Genomic DNA, 24,884 nt, shown 5'->3' with positions numbered 1-24,884 from the left:
GTGAAAAATACCTTCTCCTTGCCATTTATTTCTAAGGCTGCAGTCCTGTGCAGTGCCTGGAAGTAAGCATGATTAGGCAGGGTGGGCTTTGCTTCTGAATAAACAGGCATAGTATGAGTCTAAAATAAATTGAGCATTTGCTTAACAAAAGCTCTCTAGCCAATTGTAATGCAATATTTACATTACTAATATAATACTGAATCTTACAAAGATGTATCATAAATTTACGTTTCATCTCTTCTAAAGTTTTAATTAACAAATTTAATGTATTATGTTTTATTATGCTTTATTTTGGAAGCTACCTTGCTTCATCTCTTCTAAAGTTTTAATTAACAAATCTTAATGTATTATGCTTTTATTGTTCTTTATTTTGGAAGCTGCCTTGCACAGGCTCCTTAGAGAGGTTGTATAATTTTTTAAAAATCAAAACTTAGGAGGAGCCACTTCAAAGAGACAGAGAGAAGTTTTTATCCTGAGCAGGAAGTCTCCACTGAAGTTGGGGGAATTAGCTGGCGATAGAGAGCAAGAGGGGGTAGCTGGGATTTATAACCTATGTATACCAGGATCATTCGGATGAGAACTCTTAAATGAGTAGGCTGTAATTATAATTGGAACGGGTTTTATTAAAGAATAATAATTCTAAAAACAACAAAAAAATTAAGCATACAAGAGCTTAGAGAAAAGGGAGGAGGAAGTTGGATAGGGTTTCAAGGATGGATGATAGTTCCCAGTCTTGAAGGGATGTCCAGGGAGAGCAGCGCCAAGGAGGAAAACGACCAGTGTTTCCAGGAGCAAAAAAGAAAGGGGCCCACACGCAAGTGGGGGTGGGTGTATGAATCCAAGACACACACAATCAATGGCCAAAGGACCAATATTTATACCCCAAAATGGGACCTGAAGCAGTATGAGAAAAGCCAGAGACAAAGAATTGATTGCTTTTCCAGGGTTCCAACAAAAGGGTAGGAAAGGCTTGATGGGTCATCAGGACACAAGAGAATGCCTGGGCTATTCCCTTGAATACTGATTGATTGGTGGGATGAGTGCAGATAAGGTAAATAATGATCTGCTCGAAGCGCTGATTAAATCACCTTAGGGTGACACAGTGGAGATTAGCTGGCCCCGTTGTCCAGCCAGGCTCACCTTAAGGGCCAGGGGAAAAGTTCAGCTGCCCATCTCCCTGCCCAGGGCTTGACATACAAGATGGATCCCAGAACTCTCTGAGGGACATCCATTTTTGGGGGAGCAGTGTCTTGCTTTTATGCCAGTCTTTGACCCCCGTGCCTCCATGGCACCCCTTAACGGGAGGAGGGGTCCAATTGCTTACATAGTATCCAGCCAACCCTTTAACAATTCAGATCTCTTGGTCTTTTCATATACCAATTGTATATTGTCGTAACAGCACAAATTATTTCTGGTTATGATTATGTACCAACTTTTAACTTCATTTGCATGAAGTACAATTCTTACACAGTTTGATTGACTGGATCTGTCTCCCACTATTTTGATTCAAAAGAGTCCTCTCTAATTAAAATTAACAATACACAGTAATGTTCCTAGTATCTCTAATTTAAAAAGTTGAAATACCATAAAACATTTTAAAAACCCATCAAAAGAAGCAACACATGGTTCAATTTCTAGCCTTCAAAGCCAGGTGGAATAAAAAAGTTTGGATAGCATTACTAAAAACTTCAATAGAGAGAGACTGTTGGGCATACTTGAAACAGTGCTGTGCAGGATAAATTATATTTATTTTATTCAGTCAAGGTGGACTCCTGCCTACATTGCCTAAAGTTCACTAGTCACATTGTAACTACTCTTCTAAATTCAATGCTCAGCTACTATCTTTTTTTTCTTTTTTCCCTTTTGACTATGGTGACCCTGTAGGGTTTTAAAGGCAAGAGATGTTGGGATGAGGTTTGCCAATGCTTGCCTCTGTGTCACAATCCTGGTGTTCTTTGAAGGTTGCCCATCCAAATACTAATTAGGGCTGACTTGGCTTCTGAGATCTGATGAGATCAGGCTAGCCTGGGGCTATCTCGGTCAGGGTCACTACCGAAAAACACTTAAATAGCACCATTAAGTTCCCCATGCAGTTCTGATAGTAAGCTGGAAGCTTGTTACTGTGATAGGGAAACTGTGGCCTTGTCACTTTGAATTTGAAACTATGAACACTACATTGTTCAGCCATGGTTTCAACTTCTTGATCACCTACTGAAAAACAAGAAATTTTTGGCTTGGATGTTCCACCTAGCAAAACAGCAAATTACTATTGGATACCACAACACAGATTTGATTCTAAGGACTTTGCAAGTTCTATAGCTCTTTGAAGACTCCATTAGATCTTGAGTGCCAGCTGTGGTAATCAGACAGCCATCTGTTGACTATCCCACCACTTAGGGTGGCCTATCTGGCATCAGCCAGAGGCTGGGCTTTTCCCACTGTGGCTCCAGCTCTATGGAATGGGCTTCCTGAGGGGTGAGGGGATCTCCCTCTTTGGAGATCTTCAGGAGGCGCTGCAAGGCCTGCCTGTTTGCCAGGGCTTTTGAGGGAGTTAGAATTGGCAGGTTATCTTTTTTGGGGGGATTTGGTGTTGGTTGTTTTATTTTTGCTTTTAAACTGAAAATGTTAACTGTCATTGTAAGCTGCCTTGAACCATGAGGAAAGGTGGGATATAAATGTTTAATAAATAGATGCCTGGCTCTGATTTACATTCTTATTCCTGGAAAAGAAAGAGGACAGCTCTCTTCTTTAAAAGTGAACCATATAATCAGTTCTAGCATCTCAGGATCACTTAGGATGTTATTGCAGTTATTTTACAGTATCAACAGTAGAGATGTGGAGTGGAAAAATTGCAGTGCTTTATTTTTCTGAGGAAATTTTTCCATTTTTGAAGATAACATTATTTTATAAAATTAGTAAAAATGAATGGATGCCTTTGCCAATACAGTACAGGCATACCTCAGAGATATTGCTGGTTCAGTTCCAGACCACTTCTTTAAAGTGAGTCACACAAATTTTTTGGTTTCCCGGTGCATATAAAAGTTATGTTTGCACTATACTGTAGTCTATTAAGTGTGCAATAGCATTATGTCTAAAAACCAATGTATATACCTTAATTAAAAATATTGCTAAAAATGTGACACAGACACAAAGTGAGCACATGCTATTGGAAAAATGGCACCAATACACTTGCTCAAAGCAGGGTTGCCACAAACCTTCAATTTAAGTACATAAGAAAGGCCCTGCTGGATCAGACCAAGGCCCATCAAGTCCAGCAGTCTGTTCACACAGTGGCCAACCAGGTGCCTTTAGGAAGCCACAAACAAGACGACTGCAGCAGCACCATCCTGCCTGTGTTCCACCGCACCCAAAATAATAGGCATGCTCCTCTGATACTAGAGAGAATAGGTATGCAGCATGACCAGTATCCATTCTAACTAATAGCCATGAATACCCCTCTCCTCCTTAATATGTCCACTCCCCTCTTAAAGCCCTCCAAGCTGGCAGCCATCACCACATCCTGGGGCAGGGAGTTCCACAATTTAACTATGCGTTGTGTGAAAAAATATTTCCTTTTATCTGTTTTGAATCTCTCGCTCTCCAGCTTTAGCAGATGACCCCGCGTTCTAGTATTCTGGGAGTCCACTCCCTCCAAACCATGCATAATTTTATAGACCTCTATCATGTCTTCCCTTAGCCGCCTTCTTTCCAAGCTAAACAGCCCTAAGCGTCCTAACCGCTTCCCATAGGACAGTTCTATTCCCTTAATCATTTTGGTTGCTCTTTTCTGCACCTTCTCAAGCTCTGTAATATCCTTTTTTAGGTGTGGTGACCAGAACTGTACACAGTATTCCAAGTGTGGTCTCACCATAGATTTATACAAGGGCAGTATGATATCAGCAGTTTTATTCTCTATTCCTCATCTATTTATGGCCAGCATGGAATTTGCCTTTTTTACAACAGCCGCACACTGGGTTGACATCTTCATTGAGCTATCCACTACCACCCCAAGATCCCTTTCTTGGTCTGTCGCTGCCAGCACAGATCCCATCAGTGTTTATGTGAAGTTGGGATTTTTTTGCCCCAATATGCATCACTTTACACTTGCTCACATTGAATCTCATTTGCCATTTTAATGCCCATTCTTCCAGTACGCAGAGATCCTTCTGGAGCACTTCACAGTCCGATTTTGTTTTAACCACCCTAAATAATTTGGTGTCATCTGCAAACTTGGCTACTTCACTGTTTAACCCCAACTCCAGGTCATTGATGAACAGGTTGAAAAGCACCGGTCCCAACACACCGGTCCCAGATTTGTAAAAAACACAATTTGTAAAAAAGCACACTAAAACGAGGTGTGACTGTATTAGGCAACCTTGACAATTTTGAAGTTGCAATTAATATTTTTCGGGTGATGTTCCTTATGAATTGTGTGAGGAATCCTTAATCCCTACCCAATCTCCTGTGGACCCCAGTTTTTCCTGAAGTCAATGGACAATCCCAGCAGTCCGGATATTTATGGTCAATGGAATTGGACCTAAGCTAGACTCCTCTCTAAGATTTACAAGCTCATTTAGCCAATGCCAGGCAAAGCTCCATCTCTGATGTCAGAGGCTGCTGTTACCAATCAGAGGCTTATAAAATGACAGTCCTTCCCCCTCAAGCAAGGGTAATGGCCCTGAATTTCCATGTCAAATGGATGGCCTTGCCAAAACCAGATTGTCCTTTGTCCAAAAAGGATTAACTCTGGCAGGATGGTCCAGTGTAGAATTAAAATGAATGGAGTGTTTTAATGTAAAACCCATGTGTTCAAGATCCCAAATGTTCTAGGTGGTACTCTTGAGTCCTAATAAGTTTTTAGGGTTTCTGTCGTGGAACATGTAAATCTGTGAATCCAGAATATCTTGTTTAACCTTTTAAGATTCTGGGGCCATCCTTGTGCTAAAACATTTGCAGTTTTGGCCAATACTAAAACTGTTTTACAACATGGGAAGTCACAGTCCTTAGTTCATGTACTTATGATGGAAGAATGTCCTTCCAAGTCCCCTTAATTCTAAGGATGTTGCAAAAGATACTAGCAATCACTTGACATCCCTGTGGTGATTTCACCCATCTTGGTCTACCATATTTCTCCAGTTAGTGAGGAGCGAATTATTCTTCCACTGCAAGTGGATCTCAATTGTCAGTGTCATGGCAAGGTTCTCCAACAAGACATCTGCATACTGAAACTAACAGCTGCCCTACAGAATTCAACTTCCATAGTAACCTGTTAGCCATGGGAGTGAGGGGCTAGGGTGCTGGTCCTAAAGACAACAAAACTTTCCACCAGAAAAACTCTTATTAAGGCAAATTGATGCAACTCCTTTGATCCACTTTTAAGGTCTATTTCCTCTATTTTTGGTTGTGAAGGAACGGACATGCAAGTCCATCCTGTTTCTTCTGGTTGACCCCTGGGAAATCAGAAAAGCCAGTGGCTGTCCCAAGTCTCTGCTTGGTGACATCCTTTACCCTTCTTCCCCAGGAGTGGCAAAAACAAACTGGGTACCTGCTGCCATCAGTGTATCAGGGAGTAATCCTAAAGAGGTCTACTCAGAAGTAAGTCCTATTTTCTTCAGTGGGGCTTGCTCTGAGTAAAGTGTTCTTAGGATTGCAAGCTTAGAGTGCTTCTTGCTAAATGGAGTTGTACGTCTAGCACTCTGTACCTTGGTTGCTGTTTAAGGGCTCTGCTTAGTTGCCCTACCTCCTGCTACAAGTAAGCGCAACTCTGTACCTTCAAGATATTGCAAGCTGACCCACTGCCCCTCCCTGTGACCACATTTCATATTGCAAGACCAAGTAGGCATGATATGTTTCCAGAGACCAGGCTTAAAGCATCCAAAATACAAAAGGGTTTAATATATTAATAAAAGAATACACATGTTCTGGTTAGGCTTTAGGGCTGAGCAAGGGAACAAAGAAAAGGTGAAAACACACACTCCTGTTTCCCTCCACTAGGTACTTCCTAAAAATGTTTAAATAGAACAGGCTAGTTTTACTTTAAACTGCACAAGTATGAAGTTCATCATTACCTTAGTTCTCATGGTTAGGTCTTTTCTCCATTGTCCCTGCCTCATGGACAAAATGGAATCCCTAAGTAAAAGCTTCAGTCCATCATGGCTTGTACTTCCATGATCAGGATGCAAGAGTAATAGAAAAGCAAGAGAGCATCTTAGAATCATATGGAAGGGACCACCAGCGTCATCTAGTCCAACCCCCTACACAATGCAGGAAATTCACAACTAACCCCCCCCCCCCCATCTTCCTTGTGTCTGGATAATTTATAATCTACCTTGGGGCGTCCGTCCCATGTGGGGGGTTATTTGGATTTTCCTGCTTCAAAAGGAAGAGTTTACTTTAGTTATTCAGATCTTAGCAGTCTCTGTCTCTTTTGACTGACCTGGCAGCAGGGTGTGAGGTAGTAAGACATGGTCCTGCTTGGGCCAGAGTCATTAGCATAACCAAGAGCTTGAGTGCTCTGTGCTGGGAGTTTGATGATTCCTTTCTTCACTCTTCTCTCCACCAGCTTCTTGTCTTTAGTTGTGCTCCTGTACATGAACAGAAAGCTGCCCCAATAATTGAAATATTGGAGTGAATTCTTGAGTCGAGGGCATTTCTCAACATGGATTATGTACTGTTCCTGAAAAATTCATGTCTGGCTTTTTCATTGTTACACATTTTTGTACCATTGTCCCTGTGTTCACAGTTTTTTCACCATTTGGTGAAAAAAATTGCTAAGGCCCCCCAAAATCTTTTGTCAAGCCTCTACCTTCAGCATAAAGTCTTTCATTAATTTTACCTCAACTAATATGCAGACCATTTGAACTATGGCATCCTGTGACTTACATTTCTTATCCTTCAAGATGGCTTTCTTGGTAGCTTTCTTGATTCATGATGCTCCCCTTATCTTAGCATGTATAAGGACATCAGTTTGCATCCAGATTTGGCCTTCCTTGCTACGGTGGTTTTTAAGTTCTAGTTCACTCAAGATATTGGTTCTAGTTCTAGTTCACTCAGGATATCCAGCCATTTGCAGACTTTGCAGTGTGGTTTCCCTCTTCTTCCTGTCACTGCAATCCACTGAGTCCCCCTCACCTGAAATTAAGGAACAAGGGGGCTCTCCGGTGGCGGGGTATTGATGGAAATTGCCAGCTCCTCTCTAGAACTGCATCGTGGCATACTTGCCATTGTCTTTTCTGTTTTTCTTCCCTCATCCACATAGATGAACCCTCTGTGCTGGGAATGTATGTAGTGTGCTAATCTTACCGTTTATCTGGATAGACACCAGTTTTCAGGAAGGATAACTACCTCTTTGCTATTTTGAACCAAGTAGTTTTGCATGTGCACGTCAGAGATTTTCTTGTACATTCACTCTTTGCTCATCTAGCTAAGTATCCTCTGCCAATTGGCAATAAGAGCCATTGAACCAGAAATTTGGCTACAACTGCTGCCATCTTGAGGAGGATTTCTGTGACTGATTAGTGTAAAGATGCCACCTTAACCATACAGTTTGTTTTTGTGAAGCATTGTATCATACTGGATGGGCATGCAAAAGCAGATGCTATATTTTGCAGCATAATCTTGCATTTTCCTGAGGACTCCAGCATCTTCCTTTAAGTGTGTCAATCACTATTATGTGACAGTGTGTGAAGACCACAAAGACAACCTGTTCATCTGCGTGGCTTCTATGCAGTCCCACATTGGGGACTGCGCAGGCGCAGGCCAGCCACGGATAAGATTTGTCAGCTTCTAGCAAAATCTAAAAAGAGAGTGCTCCCCCTCCCCTCAGGGCATGCAGCGTTCCCGCCCAGCGGTCACATGACCCAGGGGGAGGGAGCACTCTTCCCTCCAGTTCTCTTTCTGCCGCCATGGAGAGAGAACGTGTTAGCTTCTGCTGGATCAATGGAGTCCAAAAAGGCTCCTCTATTCAAGAAATGTGCCACCTGTGGTACAAAAATGGCTAAAACACACACTCATAAAGAGTGCCTGTTGTGTTTGGGAGAAGGCCATATTTCTGTGTCCTGCAAGAGTTGTGCCAAACTCACTGCGAAGGCCCTGAGGGGCCGTTCAACTCTCCCACCTCTACAAAGAGTCTCTCCGTCCGGATCCGGCGGTAGGCCCTTCAACCTCATTGCAAGGTCAGTCGGTTGAACCCGGGCCCTCGTCCAAAACGGTCGGCGGGAGGGACTTCCAAGCGGGACAAACCTTCCTCAGTGGTTGTCCAACCCACTAAATTTATCGCGTTGGTGGCGCAAGATGGCTGCAGTCGGGGCTCCTCTTGCCACTCTTCTCTCTCTAGATCTCCACACCGCAAGTCGCCTTCATGGTCCCCGAGGTCGATTCGACGTCGCTCCCAATCCACCTCACCTCGCCACCGAACTCAGACCAAGTCTCCGCATCCACTGGCTTCTCTCGCCGCCGACGTTGCTGGGCGCCAGCCCATTACCATTGAAGACTCACCTCCTCATTCCCTGGCTACCCCCTCGGCTCCGACTCCGAGCAGGGCCCAGGAGGTTAAAGTCTTTATGGAGCAACACCTCATCAAGCTCTACAAGGACATGCCTTTAGTGGCCAACGAATCGGTGGCGCTGCCCGATACCAATACCGGCTATGTGTTGGGAGCTGCTCAGCCGCAACCCACTATCACTACGGAAACTCAGTCGGTCGCTGAAAAGAGCCCCGCAGTTTCGCCTCAGGGATCGCTTCACATCGAGCCCAGCCAAGCACCTCGGCCCCGATCCCGTACTCCAACACCATCCCAGTCTCGTCGGCATCGTTCGATTCCTCGACGGGGCCGATCAGCCCGTCGGAGTCGATCCACTTCTTGTCGGAGCCGCTCAACGCGTCGGAGTCGATCTGTATCTCAACGACCTCGAGTGGCTGACCCTCGAAGTTCACCTGCTCGTCAGAGTCGATCTGATTCCCGTCAACGCCGATCTGACTCCTGGTGGAGCTGGTCCACTCGTCGACGCCGGTCCACCTCTCGTCGAAGTCGATCCTCACGTCGGAGCCGATCTGCTTCACGTCGGAGCCGATCGGCCTGTCGAGGTTGTTCCGCCTCCACACGTAGGTCGACACGTCGTGGTCGCTCTCCAGGCTCCCGTCGACACCGAGGTTCACCTCGGAGCCGGTCTTCCTCTCAACGTCGAGACAGCTGTCGACGCTGACCTTCCCGACATTGACGTTCGCTTACTCCTTCCGTGTATTTGGAAGTTTCGGCTGGTCGCCACAGTCGATCGGGCACCCGCTCAAGGTCGAGGGACTCCCATCGACGTCGACATGTCTACAGGGACGGTCGTGGCTCTTCCAGACACAGTTCACGACTCCTCCCGTCTCGCCATCCTTATGACCTTCATCACCTCCCGTCTCGCCATCCTGATGTTAGCATCCTGGATCGCCCAAGGCAAGCGTCTCGTCGTGGACTTTCCGTGTCCAGATCTCCTTCTATGTCAAAAGACATTGCACTTTCGGAATATGACACCAAGGTGTCTCTGGACTCAGATGAAGAGTCCCGCACGTCACAACCCTCCCCGGAGGACACTGTGGGGGACTCTAAACCTATATCCCCTGCGGGAGACATCCGCATGTATGCGGAACAACTGATCTGCATGGCGAAAGCCCTTAATATTGATTTTAGGCCTGATGATTCCATTATACTCCACTGCCCGGATGCGGGTCCAGTGGCACTTCCTATGATAAAGAGTATTCTTGAAGTGGTTCATGCCAATTGGGCCAAACTTTGCTCCGTTCCCTCTTCCTCCAAGAGAGTGGAAAATTTATACAAGATATGCAGGGAAGGCGGAGAGTTTTTGTACCAACACCTTCCGCCTAATTCAGTGGTGGTGGTGGCTCTCCCTGGTAAATATAGATCAGGAGCACATTCCTCACCGCAGGATAGAGAAGGGAGAAAATTAGATACCCTCGCTAGAAAGATTTACTCTTCTAGCGCGGTGGGGTTACGCATCTCCAATTTCCTAGCGGTTATGGCTAGGTACCAGTATTCCCTGTGGGATAAAGTTTCCCCACAGATCTCCATCCTTCCTGATGACCAGAGGCCCTCGGCTAGGGCGATCCAGAATGAGGGCATGTCTCTCGCGAGACAACCGCTCACAGCGGCGCGCCATGTGGCGGATTCATCTAGTAAGGCCATAGCCTCCGCCATTGTAATTCGCCAACATGCATGGCTCCGCCAATCCGCACTTCCCTATGACACTCAAGCATGCATAGAAGACCTTCCCTTTGAAGGCACATCCCTGTTCAGTGTCCAGACGGATACATTCCTCGACCGTCTAAAGAAAAATAAGACTAATGCACGGTCGCTGGGAATTGCCCCTCAGGCATCTGACCCAAAACGATGGTATTTTGGCCGTCAGACCCCTCAATCTCCCCTCCCCTACAGATTCCAGGGGACCTTTCACCAATCTAACTTCCACCCCTCATTCCCACGTCCACAACAGGACAGGAAATTCCAGTCTAAGCCAAGAGGCCACAAAGGGCTCAGGGTGTCCCCTGGTGGTTTCAATAAGCCTAAACAGGCATGACTAGAGGTTCCAGTATATTTCTTAGACCGGTTGTCTGCCTTTTACAATGCCTGGGTTGCTGTTACAAATGATGTTTGGGTGTTGAAAATAATAAAGGTGGAATATTTCATGGAATTCGATGCTCTACCCCCTTATCGAGCCCCAGGCTGATCTACATCACCGCCCCCTGAGCCACTTTTGCAGGAGGTCGACACCCTCCTTTCCAAAGGGGCCATTTCTGAAGTCCTTCCCGCTGACCAAGCTTGCGGGTTTTACTCTCGTTTCTTTCTTGTAGACAAGAAGGGGGGAAGCGTCGTATACTGGACCTTCAAGAGCTGAATGAGTTTGTTAAGACCAGAAAGTTTCGCATGCTTTCACTACCGAAAGTGCTTTCCCTTCTTGACAAACATATGTGGTTCATGGTGTTAGATCTCCGCGATGCTTATTTTCACATCGCGATCCATGCTGACTGCAGGCAGTATTTGAGGTTTGAGTGCAATGGCAGATGTTATCAGTACAATGTCTTACCCTTCGGGTTGTCTACAGCCCCTAGGACGTTCACTTAAATGCCTTGCGGTGGTTGTAGCTCACCTTGCACTTGAGGGTTTTGTAATCTTCCCCTACCTCGATGACTGGCTGGTGGTAGGAACTTCACAATCAGGGCTGCTTGCTCAGCTTGATATAATCCTAGAGACCTTCAACAATTTAGGCCTCCTAGTCAACTTCTCTAAATCTAGGCTCGTCCCCTCCCAGATACAAGAATTCATTGGGGCCCGTTTGGATGCCTTGACAACCAGAGCTTTTCTCCCTACACAAAGGGCCCGTGCAATTCAGTCTATGGTCCTTCGGTTCACCAGGAATAGGTTCCAGACCGCCCTCAAGGTTCAGAAATTGCTGGGCCTTATGGCCTCCACCACGGCTGTGGTAGAATTTGCGCGTCTACATATGCACCCACTTCAGGGTTGGTTCCTCCGGACATTTAGACTTAACATCGACTCACAACACAAACATCTTTCCATCCCAAGATATGTTATACACTCTCTGCAATGGTGGTCTAGCGATTCCAACCTCCTTGCAGGCCTTCCCTTCCACCTTCCCTCCCCAGAGTTGCATCTTTTTACCGATGAGTCCCTATCGGGATGGGGAGCTCACTGTGATCACCTCAGGGCTCAGGGCATTTGGTCTGCATCAGAATCCAGACTACACATAAACCTGCTTGAGCTTTGTGCTATACGCCTTGCTCTGTCTTCCTTTACAGGATATCTGGAAGGGCATCACGTTCAGATTGCTACAGACAGTTCCACCGCTCAGCATTATCTGAACAAACAATGAGGCATACAGTCCGTTTCGCTCTGCAGGGAATCCACCAGCATCTGGGAATGGGCCATAGCACATCAAGTGACACTTGTAGCGATACACATCGCAGGCACAAACAACACTCTGGCAGACGCTCTGAGTCGTCATCCCAATCAAGCACACGAGATCACTGAGCACGCACTGCCTCCAACACCTATTCCATCTATGGGGTCGCCCACAGATAGATCTGTTCGCCACACATCTCAGCTCTGTGTGTCCACAGTTCTACTCAAGGGCGGGGGCGAGCCCAGATTCCCTGGGCGATGCCTTTCAGTTGACATGGAACGGGGCTCTGTTTTATCTGTTTCCGCCTTTCCCTCTACTTCAGAGAGTAGTGGCCAAGCTCAGTCACGACCACACCAATGCCTTAGTGATCACGCCCTTCTGGCCCAGGAGGTCGCGATTTGCAGTGCTAATGTCCCTTGCCCACGGGGAATTCATCCACTTACCCAAGGACCCTACCCATTACCCCCCCGGACATCCAGTTGGCAGCCTGGAGGATTCGACCCTAGGGCAGTGGTCTGATAGAGTAGCCAGAGTTCTATTACACTCACTAAAGTCTTCTACCCGCAGTTCGTACAATGCAAAATGGAAGCGGTTTTCTAGTTGGGCGACAGCCAAATCACTTTCTCCTGTTACATGCCCGTTGTCCTCTATTTTGGATTATTTGATGTCCCTCAAAGATGGTAGTTTATCAAATTCCTCCATTAAAGTTCATTTAGCCGCCATTTCAGCTTTTCACTGCAATATTGACTCCTTTTCAGTTTTTTCTCACCTGCTATCCAAAAAATTCCTTAAAGGCCTCACCAACTTACACCCTCCGGTTTCACCTCCAGTTCCGCAATGGAGCCTGTCGTTGGTACTCTCACAACTCATGAAGCCACCATTTGAGCCATTGGCTACATGCAAGCTTTCCCTACTGTCTTTTAAATCGGCCTTCCTAGTCGCCATTACCTTGGCGAGGAGGGTTAGTGACCTTTCAGCACTGTCACATTCCCCTCTGTATACTAAGTTTCATTCCAATAGGGTTGTGTTAAAGCCAAAACTTTCCTTTTTACCCAAAGTTGTCTCAGCCTTTCACCTTGGCCAAGACATAGTCCTTCCGGTATTTTTCCCTAACCCGTCCTCGAGTGTAGACAGAGCCCTACACCCCCTAGATGTTCGCAGAGCTCTCCTTTTCTATATAAAGCGAACACGCCTTTTAAGAAAGGACGGTAATTTATTCATCTGCTTTGGTGGTCATCGTAAAGATTGTCGAGCCTCTCCACAGACCCTCTCCAGATGGATCACATCAGCCATCAGGTTGGCTTACGAACTTGCAGGTCAAGACTGCTCTGGCATGATTAGGGCGCATTCAACCAGAGCGTATGCGGCATCCATCGCATTTTCCTCTAAGGTTGATCTTCACGACATCTGTAAAGCTGCTACTTGGTCCACGCCATCCATGTTCATGAAACACTACACCGTGGATGTGGACTCCGCTAGAGAAGCAGCTGTGGGACGTGCCGTTTTGCAATCGCTGTTTCGGTGATTGTCCCACACCCACCTCCTGGTAAGCGAGCTCGCTATTCTCCCAATGTGGGACTGCATAGAAGCCACTCAGATGAAAAACAGAGTTTCACTTACCTGTAACTGTTGTTCATCTGGTGGATCTTCTATGCAGTAACACATCCCTCCTTCCTTCCCCGCTGTGGGACCTCTCCGCATTCATGTGGTTGTTGGTTCCGTGGCAGCAGGTTGGAGAACTGGAGGGAAGAGTGCTCCCTCCCCCTGGGTCATGTGACCGCTGGGGGGGAAGGCTGCATGCCCCGAGGGGAGGGGGAGCACTCTCTTTTTAGATTTTGCTAGAAGCTGACAAATCTTATCCGTGGCTGGCCTGCGCAGTCCCCAATGTGTTACTGCATAGAAGATCCACCAGATGAACAACAGTTACAGGTAAGTGAAACTCTGTTTTTTCCCCCATAGCTGATGTACTTCTAATGTTTATTTGTGCAGTCAAATAACCTGTCCTCCTTCCGCACTGCACGTGTCTCATTTTTTTTTAAGAAGCATTTGTGTCACAGCAATTGCAAAGGAGATGAAATGAATGGTGCTTGGCCTTTTCTCTTGTGAGGCATATACAGGAGGACAGAGATCTTCTGTGGGGAGGGCACTTGAGTGTTGGCTTCTTGTATATAGCTCTCAACTGTTCTCGAAGTTAGCTCTGCACAGCCACAGAAACTCATGTGTGTAACTGTGCAGATGGTTACTCAAAGGGCTCCATTTATGGTATGCAAAGGAAGTAAATTGTGCAGATGAAGCATTTGTATAAATTTACACAATTGGTACTTTTGTTGTTGTTGCAGAATTTCAGTTTCTATTTTCTGTTGGTCAGTGGTGAAGAAAAGTTGAAGCTCAGAACATTTGTGGGCAGTAGGTGCTTTAGAACTAAAAATAAGGGCCAGTAATTGAGAGTGGTGGGGACTAGTGCTTGTGTATCCCATTTCCTGAGTGCTGGGAATTTTATGAAAGACATACAGTACTTCCCTGTAAAAAAAAAAAAAGTTTAATTTTCAAGATTCTAATCCCAGATACTGTAATCTATGCTACAGTCTGTAATTTCAGTCTGTGAGGACTTCAACCTAATGGCACTTCTTGGAAGGGTTGTCAGTGCTGTGACTACCAGTTCAGAACAATGGCAACGGGGCTTCCTAATGGAAGGTTGCCATGCATATTTCCTGCTTTACTGCAATCTTTCAAAAAATACCATGGTAACATACTAGGAAAGATGACAAAGCCAAGGAAATACTGGAAGGTGCATGAAAGCACCACAGAGTAGTATGGAAGTGTGAAGAAAATTTGCTTCCCACTAGCATCCATGCTAGAGCAAACCATGAGTCAGGAAGCGACCTGTCTTTCTGGCATTTCTATCTATTTTCATGACAGTGAGTAGAACAGAGCTCACCAGTTCAAGCCCCACAGTTGCACACACAACCTTCAAGTATGTTTCAATAGTTCTCTACTCCTCAGTGTGTAAAGTGCCGTCAAGTCGCAGCTGACTTATGGCGACCCCTTTTGGGGTTTTCATGGCAAGAGACTAACAGGTGGTTTGCCAGTGGCTTCCTCTGCACAGCAACCCTGGTATTCCTTGGTGGTCTCCCATCCAAATACTAACCAAGGTTGACCCTGCTTAGCGTCTGAGATCTAACGAGATCAGGCTAGCTACCAGGCTTCAAATCCCTGCTGGAAAATTTATGCAAAGTTGAAAGATACAAAGAATATAATACAGCATTTTTCACTGGGCCAACAATAAAAGATATACATTTTTGAGCTTATATAGATTCATTGCCAAGATTTTGAGGGTGTTCATGACCTGTTAAAGTCAGTAGGGAAACCACCCACTGATCTTCGAGGATTTGAAATGTACCCTTTCTGTGTAACTCCAGAGTATATGTTTTCCTACATCAACAGTGATATATATATTTTACCCCTTTGATAGTTATTCTCTTGGAATAGGAGTCCCCCAGTGTGGTGCCTGTTGGTGCCATGGTGCCTGCCAACACCTTTTCTGGCACCCACCAAGTGTTTTTAGGAAGTTGGTGGGACCAGGTAGGGTTTTTGCCCAGCAAAGCTTCTGATTGACTATTGGAGATTTGGCTGTGCAGGTTTTTTAAAATGCTGCTTTGGCAGCAGCTGCCATTATAGCTCAAGAATTTGCATTGTGTTGCTGAAGTTAAGCTGTGGCAATCATTTTGTGGCTGTGCCCACCATGCTTTGTCAGAATTCCAGATGTGCTCATAGGCTCCAAAAAGGTTGAGGACCCTTGTCTCGGACAATATGACAATGACAATAAACGCCATGCATTAGCATTATATTGGATGAAATTATTAATATTTTCAGTTTTATACCTCAGCTGCAGCACATTTAACTGCAGAAGGGGTAAATTGTGGATTTCCTTACACTTTAGGCCACTTGAGATTTCCACAGCTAGAAATGTAAGGTTAAATGTTGTAGACAGGTGCTGGAAGGCCCAGGCTTTTTAGTTTTGAAATTCAGGAGGTTGGGTGAATGGTTTTACTTCACAATCAGGATCTAACTAGTAACTATATTAGTAATTGATGCCATCTTTTGCATCCCAGAAAAAGAAAAATACACCTGCTTGCCACAAAAATAATAAATTGTTTTATCATTTTAAGATGATTGATTATTGTAATATTTTTTCAGACTGAGTCAGCTCTTGCCAAGATTTACCCAGGGAAGAAGGTGTCCAGTACTAATAATACTCAGATTCCCAGACTGACATCAAATCCATCCAGAGTTGATCGTTTAATTGTTGATCAGTTGCGAGAACAAGCCAGAGTAAGTTATTTAAATGTCAAAATTCTCCATTTTGATTGGCACAGGCCAAATCTTGATCTTCTCTCCCCCAAATGGCACATACAGTTTTCTATTTCTGCCTCTCCTACGTGTTAGTATGCTGACCCAAATGCTCAAGCTTTAATCAAGCTCTTCTCTAGCCTCTGCCAGTTTATCTTTTATTTCCTAGGGAATTCCTTTGACTCGTAAGAGTATTTCAGGATGAATAAAAAGAGTTAGAATGGGATTTCTACTGTCATAAAGATAGCATACCCCAAAACTGGCCACGGGTAGAGCAATCTGAAGCCTGCGATACCAGTGCATTACTAGCATGGCAGCCAGTACCCTAGGCTCACTCAACAGACAAATAGCGAAAAAGATCCAATTTCAAAGAGGTGAGAACATAACAAGTACTCTGGAACTGAAAGCAATGCCTTTCATACTCACCAGTCATGGAGCTGCATGCTGCCCCTGTGTTAGTTGTATAGAAACAGCCAACCAATGCACACTCATCCTGGCACACCTTCCTGGCGTCACCCTGCCCTCAAACAGACACAAGACATTACAATGGAAGGAACATAGGAAACAGTACCTTTCAGAGTTGGGAAGAGTATGGCATGTCTGGCAGGAGCCATGTTACTACTATACTCCAGGAATCTCTGCATATAGAGATTAACATTCCCTCCTGAAAACACATTTCTTTTTAACACACAGGGAAGAAAGTGTGTTTCAAGATTATAAGTCTGTCAGTTAGTTTGACAGGTGCAGGATAGATCAGTGAGATCTAAGGATGATGTAATCAGCCTGGAAAGTACCTGGGGAGCTAGAGAAAGCTGGCCTGATCCAGCTAGAGCCAGGTGGCTGATGCAATGCAGTAGCAATGCCAGGATAATTGGGTATCTACTGTGATTGGTGGCTGCAACCACCAGGTGTATATATTGAAGTGAAACCGCAGTTCTATGCGGGATCTTATGAGCGGAGAGTGTGAAAGGAGTATCTGTATATATTTCTGCACTGTAAAATAAACTACACTTTTTCTATGTGGCTGTGGACTTTCTGATGGGTATCCTGGACAAGACAGCTAATCCGCTTGGCTTCCGCGTCAGTGTGGCCATCCAAGGATATCACCAAGATACATCCAAAGTGTACTCACCAGAGTAAACATGCACACATACACATTGCTGAAGGATTACTGCTCCATAGTTACCTGGAAGCAGTGTAGTGATGATTCCACATTCTAATCCTGCTCTTCACTGTCCACACACACGTATGTCTACGGAGGGGTCAGTTCCATTTAGTGTGGTAGTGCTGAAGTCTCCTTCCAATCACCAACAATATTGAAAATGATCTTTTAATTGATTGTTAATATTCTGCTCCTTTCCCCCCTTCCCAGGAGGCTTGCAGACTCCTTGTCAGCTGCTGCCTTCCTTCTTCCTGGCAGTGAAGCAAACTGATGAATGGAATCATTCCTGATTGCTTTCTCTCCCCAAGTTGGAGAGAAGCATGTAAATACATATCCTTTGCTCTCTCATTTGATCTGTCATTAGCACTTTTCCACTCTAATGCTTTTTACGAGACAAAAGAGCTTGTGCTATTCCCTCCTTACTTGAATATTTGATCTTATCCTACACATACCACCACCATCACTCATGGATGGACCCAGTTTGCTTGCTGTTGCCTCCCTCCTCAGCAATGGAAGCGCCAGGAACCCCAGGACTAGAGCAACCTTTCGAGTGGCTGGTATAAGGGACTGCTGTCAGATAGTGCAACCTCAGAACAAGTTATATGCTTGTTTGATGTAGGAATAAATACATAGTTATCACAATGGAGGGGGAGTAAGCCTTGGGTTCCCACAAGGATCAGTACTGGGGGCAGTACTATTTAATTTGTTCATAAGTAATCTGGAACTAGGAGTGAGCCGTGTAGTGGCCAGGTTTGCAGATGACACAAAATTATTCAGGGTAAAAACCAAGGACAAATGTTAAGAGCTTCAGGAGCATCTCCACACACTGGGTGAGAGTGGCAAATGAAGTTTCAGTGTTGGTAAGTGTAAAGTGATGAACACTGGGACAAAAAATCTCAACTTCAAGTATAGGCTAATGGGGTCTGAACTTGCTGAGACTGCAAGGGAAAAAGATCTTGGGGTTGTAGTGGATAGCTCAATGAAAGTGTCAGCCCAGTGTGCTGCACCAGTGAAAATGGCAAACTCTATGTTCGGGATTCTTAGGAAAGGGATTGAGAAAAAAAAATGTCAATATTATAGTGCCCCTGTATAGATCTATGGTGCAGCCTCATTTGGAGTACTGTGTACATTTCTGGTCACTGTATATCAAAAAGGACATTGCAGAGCTGGAAAAAGTATAGAAGAGTGACCAAGATGATTGTGATGCTGGAGCACCTTCCCTATGAGGAAAGGCTGAAGATTCCATTTAGAAAAGAGACCACTAAGTGGGGACATAATAGAGGTTTATAAAATTGTGCACGGGGTAGAGGGAGTTGATGAAAAGAACCTTTTCTCCCTCTCCTAAAATACTAGAACTTGAGTGCATCCAATGAAGCTGATGTGCAGTAGATTCAGGATGGACAAAAGGAATACTTCTTTACACAGCGAGTGATTAAAATGTGGAATTCCCTGCCAGAGGATGTTGTGATGGCCACAAGCACAGACAGCTTTACAAAGAGAGTAGATAGATTCATGGAGGATATGAAGTGTTGCTGGCCATGGTAATTAAAGGGCACCTCCACATTCAGAGGCATTCAACCTCTGAATCCCATTGCCAGGAGGCAACATTGGGGAAATCCTCAGCCTCTATACCCTGTTGTCGGCCCTCCAGAGGGACTGGTTGGCCACTGTGTGAGATGGGATGCTGGACTAGATGGACCACTGGTCTGATCCAGTAGGGCTCTTCTTATGTTCTTAAATTAGAACTTTAATTGGTGACTAAGTCATGACTCTCAGTCCTAACTTTAACCTAATAGCTGCCTTTAAGAAAGACCAACGTTTTTTCCTAATCGTGTATGAGAGTTAGAGAACTTCTGTCCTTTTAATATTTTGTAGGTTGTGACTTTGCTAGGAAAAATGGAACGTCTTCGAAGTTCTCCCCTCCATGCTAATATATCTACTGCTCTTGATAAACTCCTGGAAGCAATTCACATTGTGCAGTCCCGTAGAAAGGATGAAATTGTTAATGCTTCACATCGGCAGAGACACGGAGCTCCACGATGCCAAGATGACAGAGGTGCAGTTTTCTGTGGGCATTTGGTTTGCCTCCAGTTAGGGTAAAACTGGATATTGACAGGGGTATCTGTGTATACTTATTCGGCTGTTCACATGGGAGGTGTGGGCGTGAGTGCATGTCTGTTCTTTTGCAGTAAATACGAATGCATGGGTGAGGTGAGATAAACTCCTTGCTGCACTTCATTGTTTGCAGCATTTTTCTTTCAGCCTTTCTCCAATATAGAGAGAGCTGGGATGGGAGAAAAGTTCTTCAAACCATGAAGATGCAGCAAGGTAAGGATGGGGATGCTTCAGCTCCCCTCATCTGCACTCTCTGTTCTGTGTTTAAAGAAAACCAAAAAAACCTGTCCACTCTTCATTTTACATATGAACAAGCGGATGTGAGTTGCAGTGCAGTCATAAGCAGTTATATCCAGATAAGCACATTGGACTTAGAAGAGAACAATTCAGTTTAGGCTTGCAATGTCGGATTCCAATGTAATATTGAGTTTGGTCCTCAGTTTCTTAGTGATTCTATGTTTAGAGATCCTTTATTTATTTTGAGTCATTTCGGGCATTTAGCCTAGAGGAAAGGGGAAACAAACTGATATTGAATGGCAGTTGATTTACAAAATAGTGTTGTAGTCAGTAGGATTTCTCCAAGACTATTTGATAATTACTATGGATAAACTGACTCTGACTGCTGAACTGTTACCACAAACTTCTACTAGCATTTCAGAAGTTCTGTATCAGTGCTGAACTTCAGTGTCGTGTTCAGAGTTGGGGTGCAGGCCATAATGATTTCTGTGCTCCATAGTGACTCTGAAAAAACACCAAAAAAGGGGGGGAATCCTAATGGAACTCAACCAAAATGCTTATTACAAACCAAAGAGGTTGAGCTGAAAAATGCTAAAATTGCAAATATATAAATTTTAATAAGGTGCACATATAGATTAAAAGCATCAAATTCCTAGTAAAGACAAAAACTAACACATTCAATATATACAAACATGTACAACTGCGATGTACAATTTTTCATTGACCAATATGAAATCCAAAAAGGACCAGACGTGTTTCGGCCTGGAAAGGCCTTCCTCAGTGGTCAGTATAAAATTATAACTTATCACACATCCTAATAATACAATCATATCATAATGGGCAGTAAGAAATATCTAAAAGCCCTTGTAGTACAGTGAAGCTCCCTGTAAATTTATTTACTTCTTATATGTTAAAACCTGGCTTCAATGTCTCACCTTCTGTTGTATGCCGGGCTCTTAAGGATGTAGATACATCAAGCAATGTGTTTTTTACCTAATACATCCTTAAGAGCCTGGCATACAACAGAAGATGAGACAGTATTGGATCTCATATTGGTCAATGAAAGATTGTACATCACAGTTGTACATGTTTATATATATTGAATGTGTTAGTTTTTTCTTTACTAGGAGTTTTATGCTTTTAATCTATATGTGCACCTTATTAAAACTCCATAGTGACTCATCATTGGTTCTTGGCATCATAGCTGCTGTGGTGACTTGACAGCCTCTTGGGCGGGGGGGAGTTCTTTTTCACGCATGTGTTTATAATGGTTCTGTTGTAATTTGAAAAAGGTAACTGGCTATAGACTATAGTGCTATCTTGATCTATTGCCACTTAGGTTTTTCAGATTTTAATAGAATCCTTATAGTGTTGCAACAATAGATTATTAGAGTTTTATAGTACTATAGCAACTACCAGTTTTGAAAAAAAAAATGGTGGAAAAATGGCACCCATGAGGAGCTGACAGAAAAAGTTTCAGAAATGCCTATTAGGTCAAAATCCCCTTCCTGTATTAGGGCTTCGAGTTCTTCCTGCTTGTTTCCCATACTCTGCACAGTAGTGTACAGACATCGGAATCCGTGGTTTATTTGCCCCATGATTTTCGTTTCTGTACTTACCTGTGAGTTTATGTTTCCTTGCATACATTCCACTCCCTGCACATCTTTATTGTTCTCGTCTCCAGGTATTGTCAGCATACAAGGCTTTAAATTGTTGTCTCGCTCCCCCATAGGATTTAGTTTAATGCCCTCCTGATCAGGTTTGCAAGGCTCTCACCAAACACATTTTTCCCTACCCTCGTGAGGTGTAAACCATCCCCCGACAGAAGAGCTTCTTCTCGAAAGCGTAAGCCATGGTCCAGAAATCCAAACCTTTCTTGACAACACCACCTACGCAGCCAGTCATTAATTTGGAGTATTCGTCTTTCTCTTCCTAAGCCACGACCTTCAACAGGTAGAACTGACGAAAACACAACCTGCGCCCCCAAGTCCTTCACCTTCTCACCCAGAGCCATGTAGTCTCTTTTAATACGTTCTGGGCTGTGCCGGGCGATATCATTTGTTCCCACATGAACAAGTAAGAAAGGGTAATAATCTGTGGGCTTGATGAGTCTTCCTACCCTTTCTGTCACATCCTGGATGCGTGCACCCGGTAAACAGCACACCTCTTGGGACAACAAGTCAGGTCGGCATACTTTAGACTCTACCCCTCTCAGGAGGGAATCCCCAATTACGAGAACACGCCTCTTCCTAAATTGTGGGGCGGAAGATCAAGTCCTCTCATGTGCAAGAGCCTGAGGAATTTCTTTCACGCTTTGGGAGGATAGCCCTTGTTCCAGTGGTCCAGAATCAGTATCTATCGGGAGATCCTGGAACCGATTGCTGAGCAAGAGAGGATCAGGATGTGTCCTGATTTTCTTACTCCTGTGGGCCACATTCTTCCATGCATCCTCCTCCTGTGTTGTTTGTACCTCCATTTGTTCAGATTCCTTACTCTCCTGCTCTGTTGCTCGCTAAAGAGAGCTTCATGAGTTCTGTCCATGAACTCTTCACCTTGCTTTAAAAAATGGAGTGTGGATAAACGTGCTTCAAGACCCTGTAGAATCAAATCTGATACATACTGATTCAGCAATTTCACACTGGAGTTTCCCTTTGATTTTTTTCTGCTGAATAGTGAAGACTCCTTGTTTTGAGAGGGAGGGCATCTTGACATGGATGATTCTCATCTGCCAGTCAAGGAGGCAGGACTACAATTCTTCTGTCCTTCCTGTCTTTGGGGCAGGGAGTCACCCATTTTCTCAGTTTGGTAACTCCTGTAGCATTATCTATACTAAAAAAACTATTTTAACCATTCAAACATTGGAAGGAACATGCTAGCACAGGAAGTGTGTTAGATAGTAACAGGAAATAGCAAAAAATAAAAAATGGTAATACCTCCCTTAATTCAAGGTGGGACAAGATGCCCTTCCCCACAAGTCCTTGGGGTTCCTCCTTTGTTAATGTCTAATTGTTCCATTATTCTTTGTTACTTATACTTGTTTTCATCAGTCTGTACCTCTTTCATGGCCTTTTGACTCCATTGCTTATAATTTCTGCCCTCTGTATCCGCACACAGCTGCACTTGTCAATTGAAAGCACACTTCATACACCTGAAGTAGCCTTTAGTGCAGGAAAATTTATATCAGACATCATGAGTCCTTTTTCTTTTTGCTGCAGTAGACTAACACAGCTACTTCTGCAGAATTTATAAGGCAACTATCACTCATTGTTCTGTTTGTTACATGGTTTATAGCACAGATAGGGATTATCTCTAGAATTTTAAGGATAATTCCCTAAGAACTGTTCTAAGAAATTGTCAGAACTTAGTCCATTCTTCAATACAGGAAAGTGCCAATGAAAATTATTTTCTGTATGATAAAATTATTTAAGTCTTTGTTAGTAAATCTGTTTTGAAATACTGAATTTGTTATTGTGGACCTTTTAAGTGGGTTTTAAAGGCGCTCCCAAGGAAAGTGTAGAATTACCATACTTTTGTGAAGTTTACCATGTAGATACTTGCAGATCAGCGCAGTGTACTAGACATTGCTTCTTCAAAATCCTAGTGAAAATGACAGGATTTGTTTCCTAAATGGTGATGCTAGTTAGTTCATGAGAGAGCAGCAAAATAAAATACCTTTTCCCTACCCCACAGATGTTTTTGCTCTTGCACTGGCTGTTAAAGAGATGTGCACAGCAACACGCAAAGCACGCACTATTCTGTGGTGTGCTCTTCAGATGTCCTTGCCAAAAACAGCCCCTCCATCCGGACCAATGGAGATGGATAAAGCTTTTCAAGAGATAATCCATCCAGAAGATAAGATGTATGAACAACTTAATAGTGGCCATCCTGCGATCCAGAGAGGAGAAACCAAAAAACATTGATGGAAAGTAAAAGAGACTAAACATGGATGTAATGTCACCCTGTACTAAACATTTTAAACGAACAAAACGTTTCTTCCACATTTTAAGAAATGAGATACATGAACAGAAGTTTGCCTGCTCTAATTCCAGCCACTGTCTGAGGAGTAGCTGTTAACACAAGACAAGTGTATGATGTTGACAGCTGCCAGAATCAACATATTGATGAGGCAGAATTAATGTGTTAGGTTAAACAAAAATATTTTTAACTTCCAAAATAGAATGTAATCTATTCTGCAATGCAGGCATGTGCCAGTGGGAATTTTGCCTGTATGATAAAGTTCTTCTTGGTTTCATTAGTAAATTGGTTTTCAAATAATGAATTTGAATTACTGTAACCTACTCTGGCTGCAGTCTAGTAAGACAAAAATTTGATTGTGATAAAAACACCTGTTTTCCATAGACTATGAATATCTGGAAACAGGAAGAAGACAGAACTAAACGAACCCAGTATGAATGTTACAAAATAAAAATATTTAAAGTACTTATTTATGGATTTGAAGTCTTAAGAATATAAATTTAAGTAAATAAATTGACCAGATTTTCTTAAATTAGTGATATTATCATAAAGCCATTATCCAACCATGCATGTTAGGGAATATTAAAAAAACACCTTCTGAAATCATTTCTGTCTATTCTTTGAAATAAAATATTCTCTGTTAAAACTATTAAAAGGTAATCAAAATTACATTTATGTAATCTGGATCTTTAGAAGTTGCATGCAACTGAAATAATGAGTGTTATTTTAATACCCTTGGTTTAATATTTTTAAGGAGGGTATCAAGTTATGAAGTGCACTTTCTTTTAAAGTTACTCTTTAGCCAGTTTGGTTTGAGATTGTTTGGTGTATATTTTGTTATCTTTGTTGTCTTAATTTGCTTCTTCATTCTTTAGCACTGTTGAATGCTTGGTTTTTTTTTTTCCTGTGTTTTTCAACTTTTAATATATTTTTATTAAATGTGAGTTATTTATTCAATTAATATGTTGATATTATGTGGCTCAGGAGATCTTGGGTTTTAACAATCTAGCATGAAGTTAAACTATATAATGTCTGGATAAAATTTACTGTCCTGCCCTTGGCTAGGTACATTGCTATTTTAAATGTGTGTTCTTCCAGCTTTTAAAAATCCTGGTATGCTGAAATGT

The 24,884-nt window shown here is 43.5% G+C and overlaps 1 protein-coding gene across 1 annotated transcript in view; it reads left to right on the top strand.

Moving 5' to 3' along the window:
* Nucleotides 1-23,702, top strand: part of MEIOC (meiosis specific with coiled-coil domain) — a 33,596-nt gene extending 9,894 nt beyond the window's left edge. The window contains exons 5-7 of the mRNA XM_056863495.1: nucleotides 16,116-16,250; nucleotides 19,306-19,486; nucleotides 23,473-23,702. Coding sequence (XP_056719473.1) covers nucleotides 16,116-16,250; nucleotides 19,306-19,486; nucleotides 23,473-23,702 — 546 coding nt within the window. The remainder of the gene's footprint in view (nucleotides 1-16,115; nucleotides 16,251-19,305; nucleotides 19,487-23,472) is intronic.
* Nucleotides 23,703-24,884: the final 1,182 nt, after the last annotated feature.

The sequence above is a fragment of the Euleptes europaea genome, chromosome 18 (genome assembly GCF_029931775.1).
Source record: "Euleptes europaea isolate rEulEur1 chromosome 18, rEulEur1.hap1, whole genome shotgun sequence".
Taxonomy (NCBI): domain Eukaryota; kingdom Metazoa; phylum Chordata; class Lepidosauria; order Squamata; family Sphaerodactylidae; genus Euleptes; species Euleptes europaea.
The sequence above is the reverse complement of the archived record's forward strand: the minus strand, read 5'-3'. Positions and strand labels throughout refer to the sequence as shown.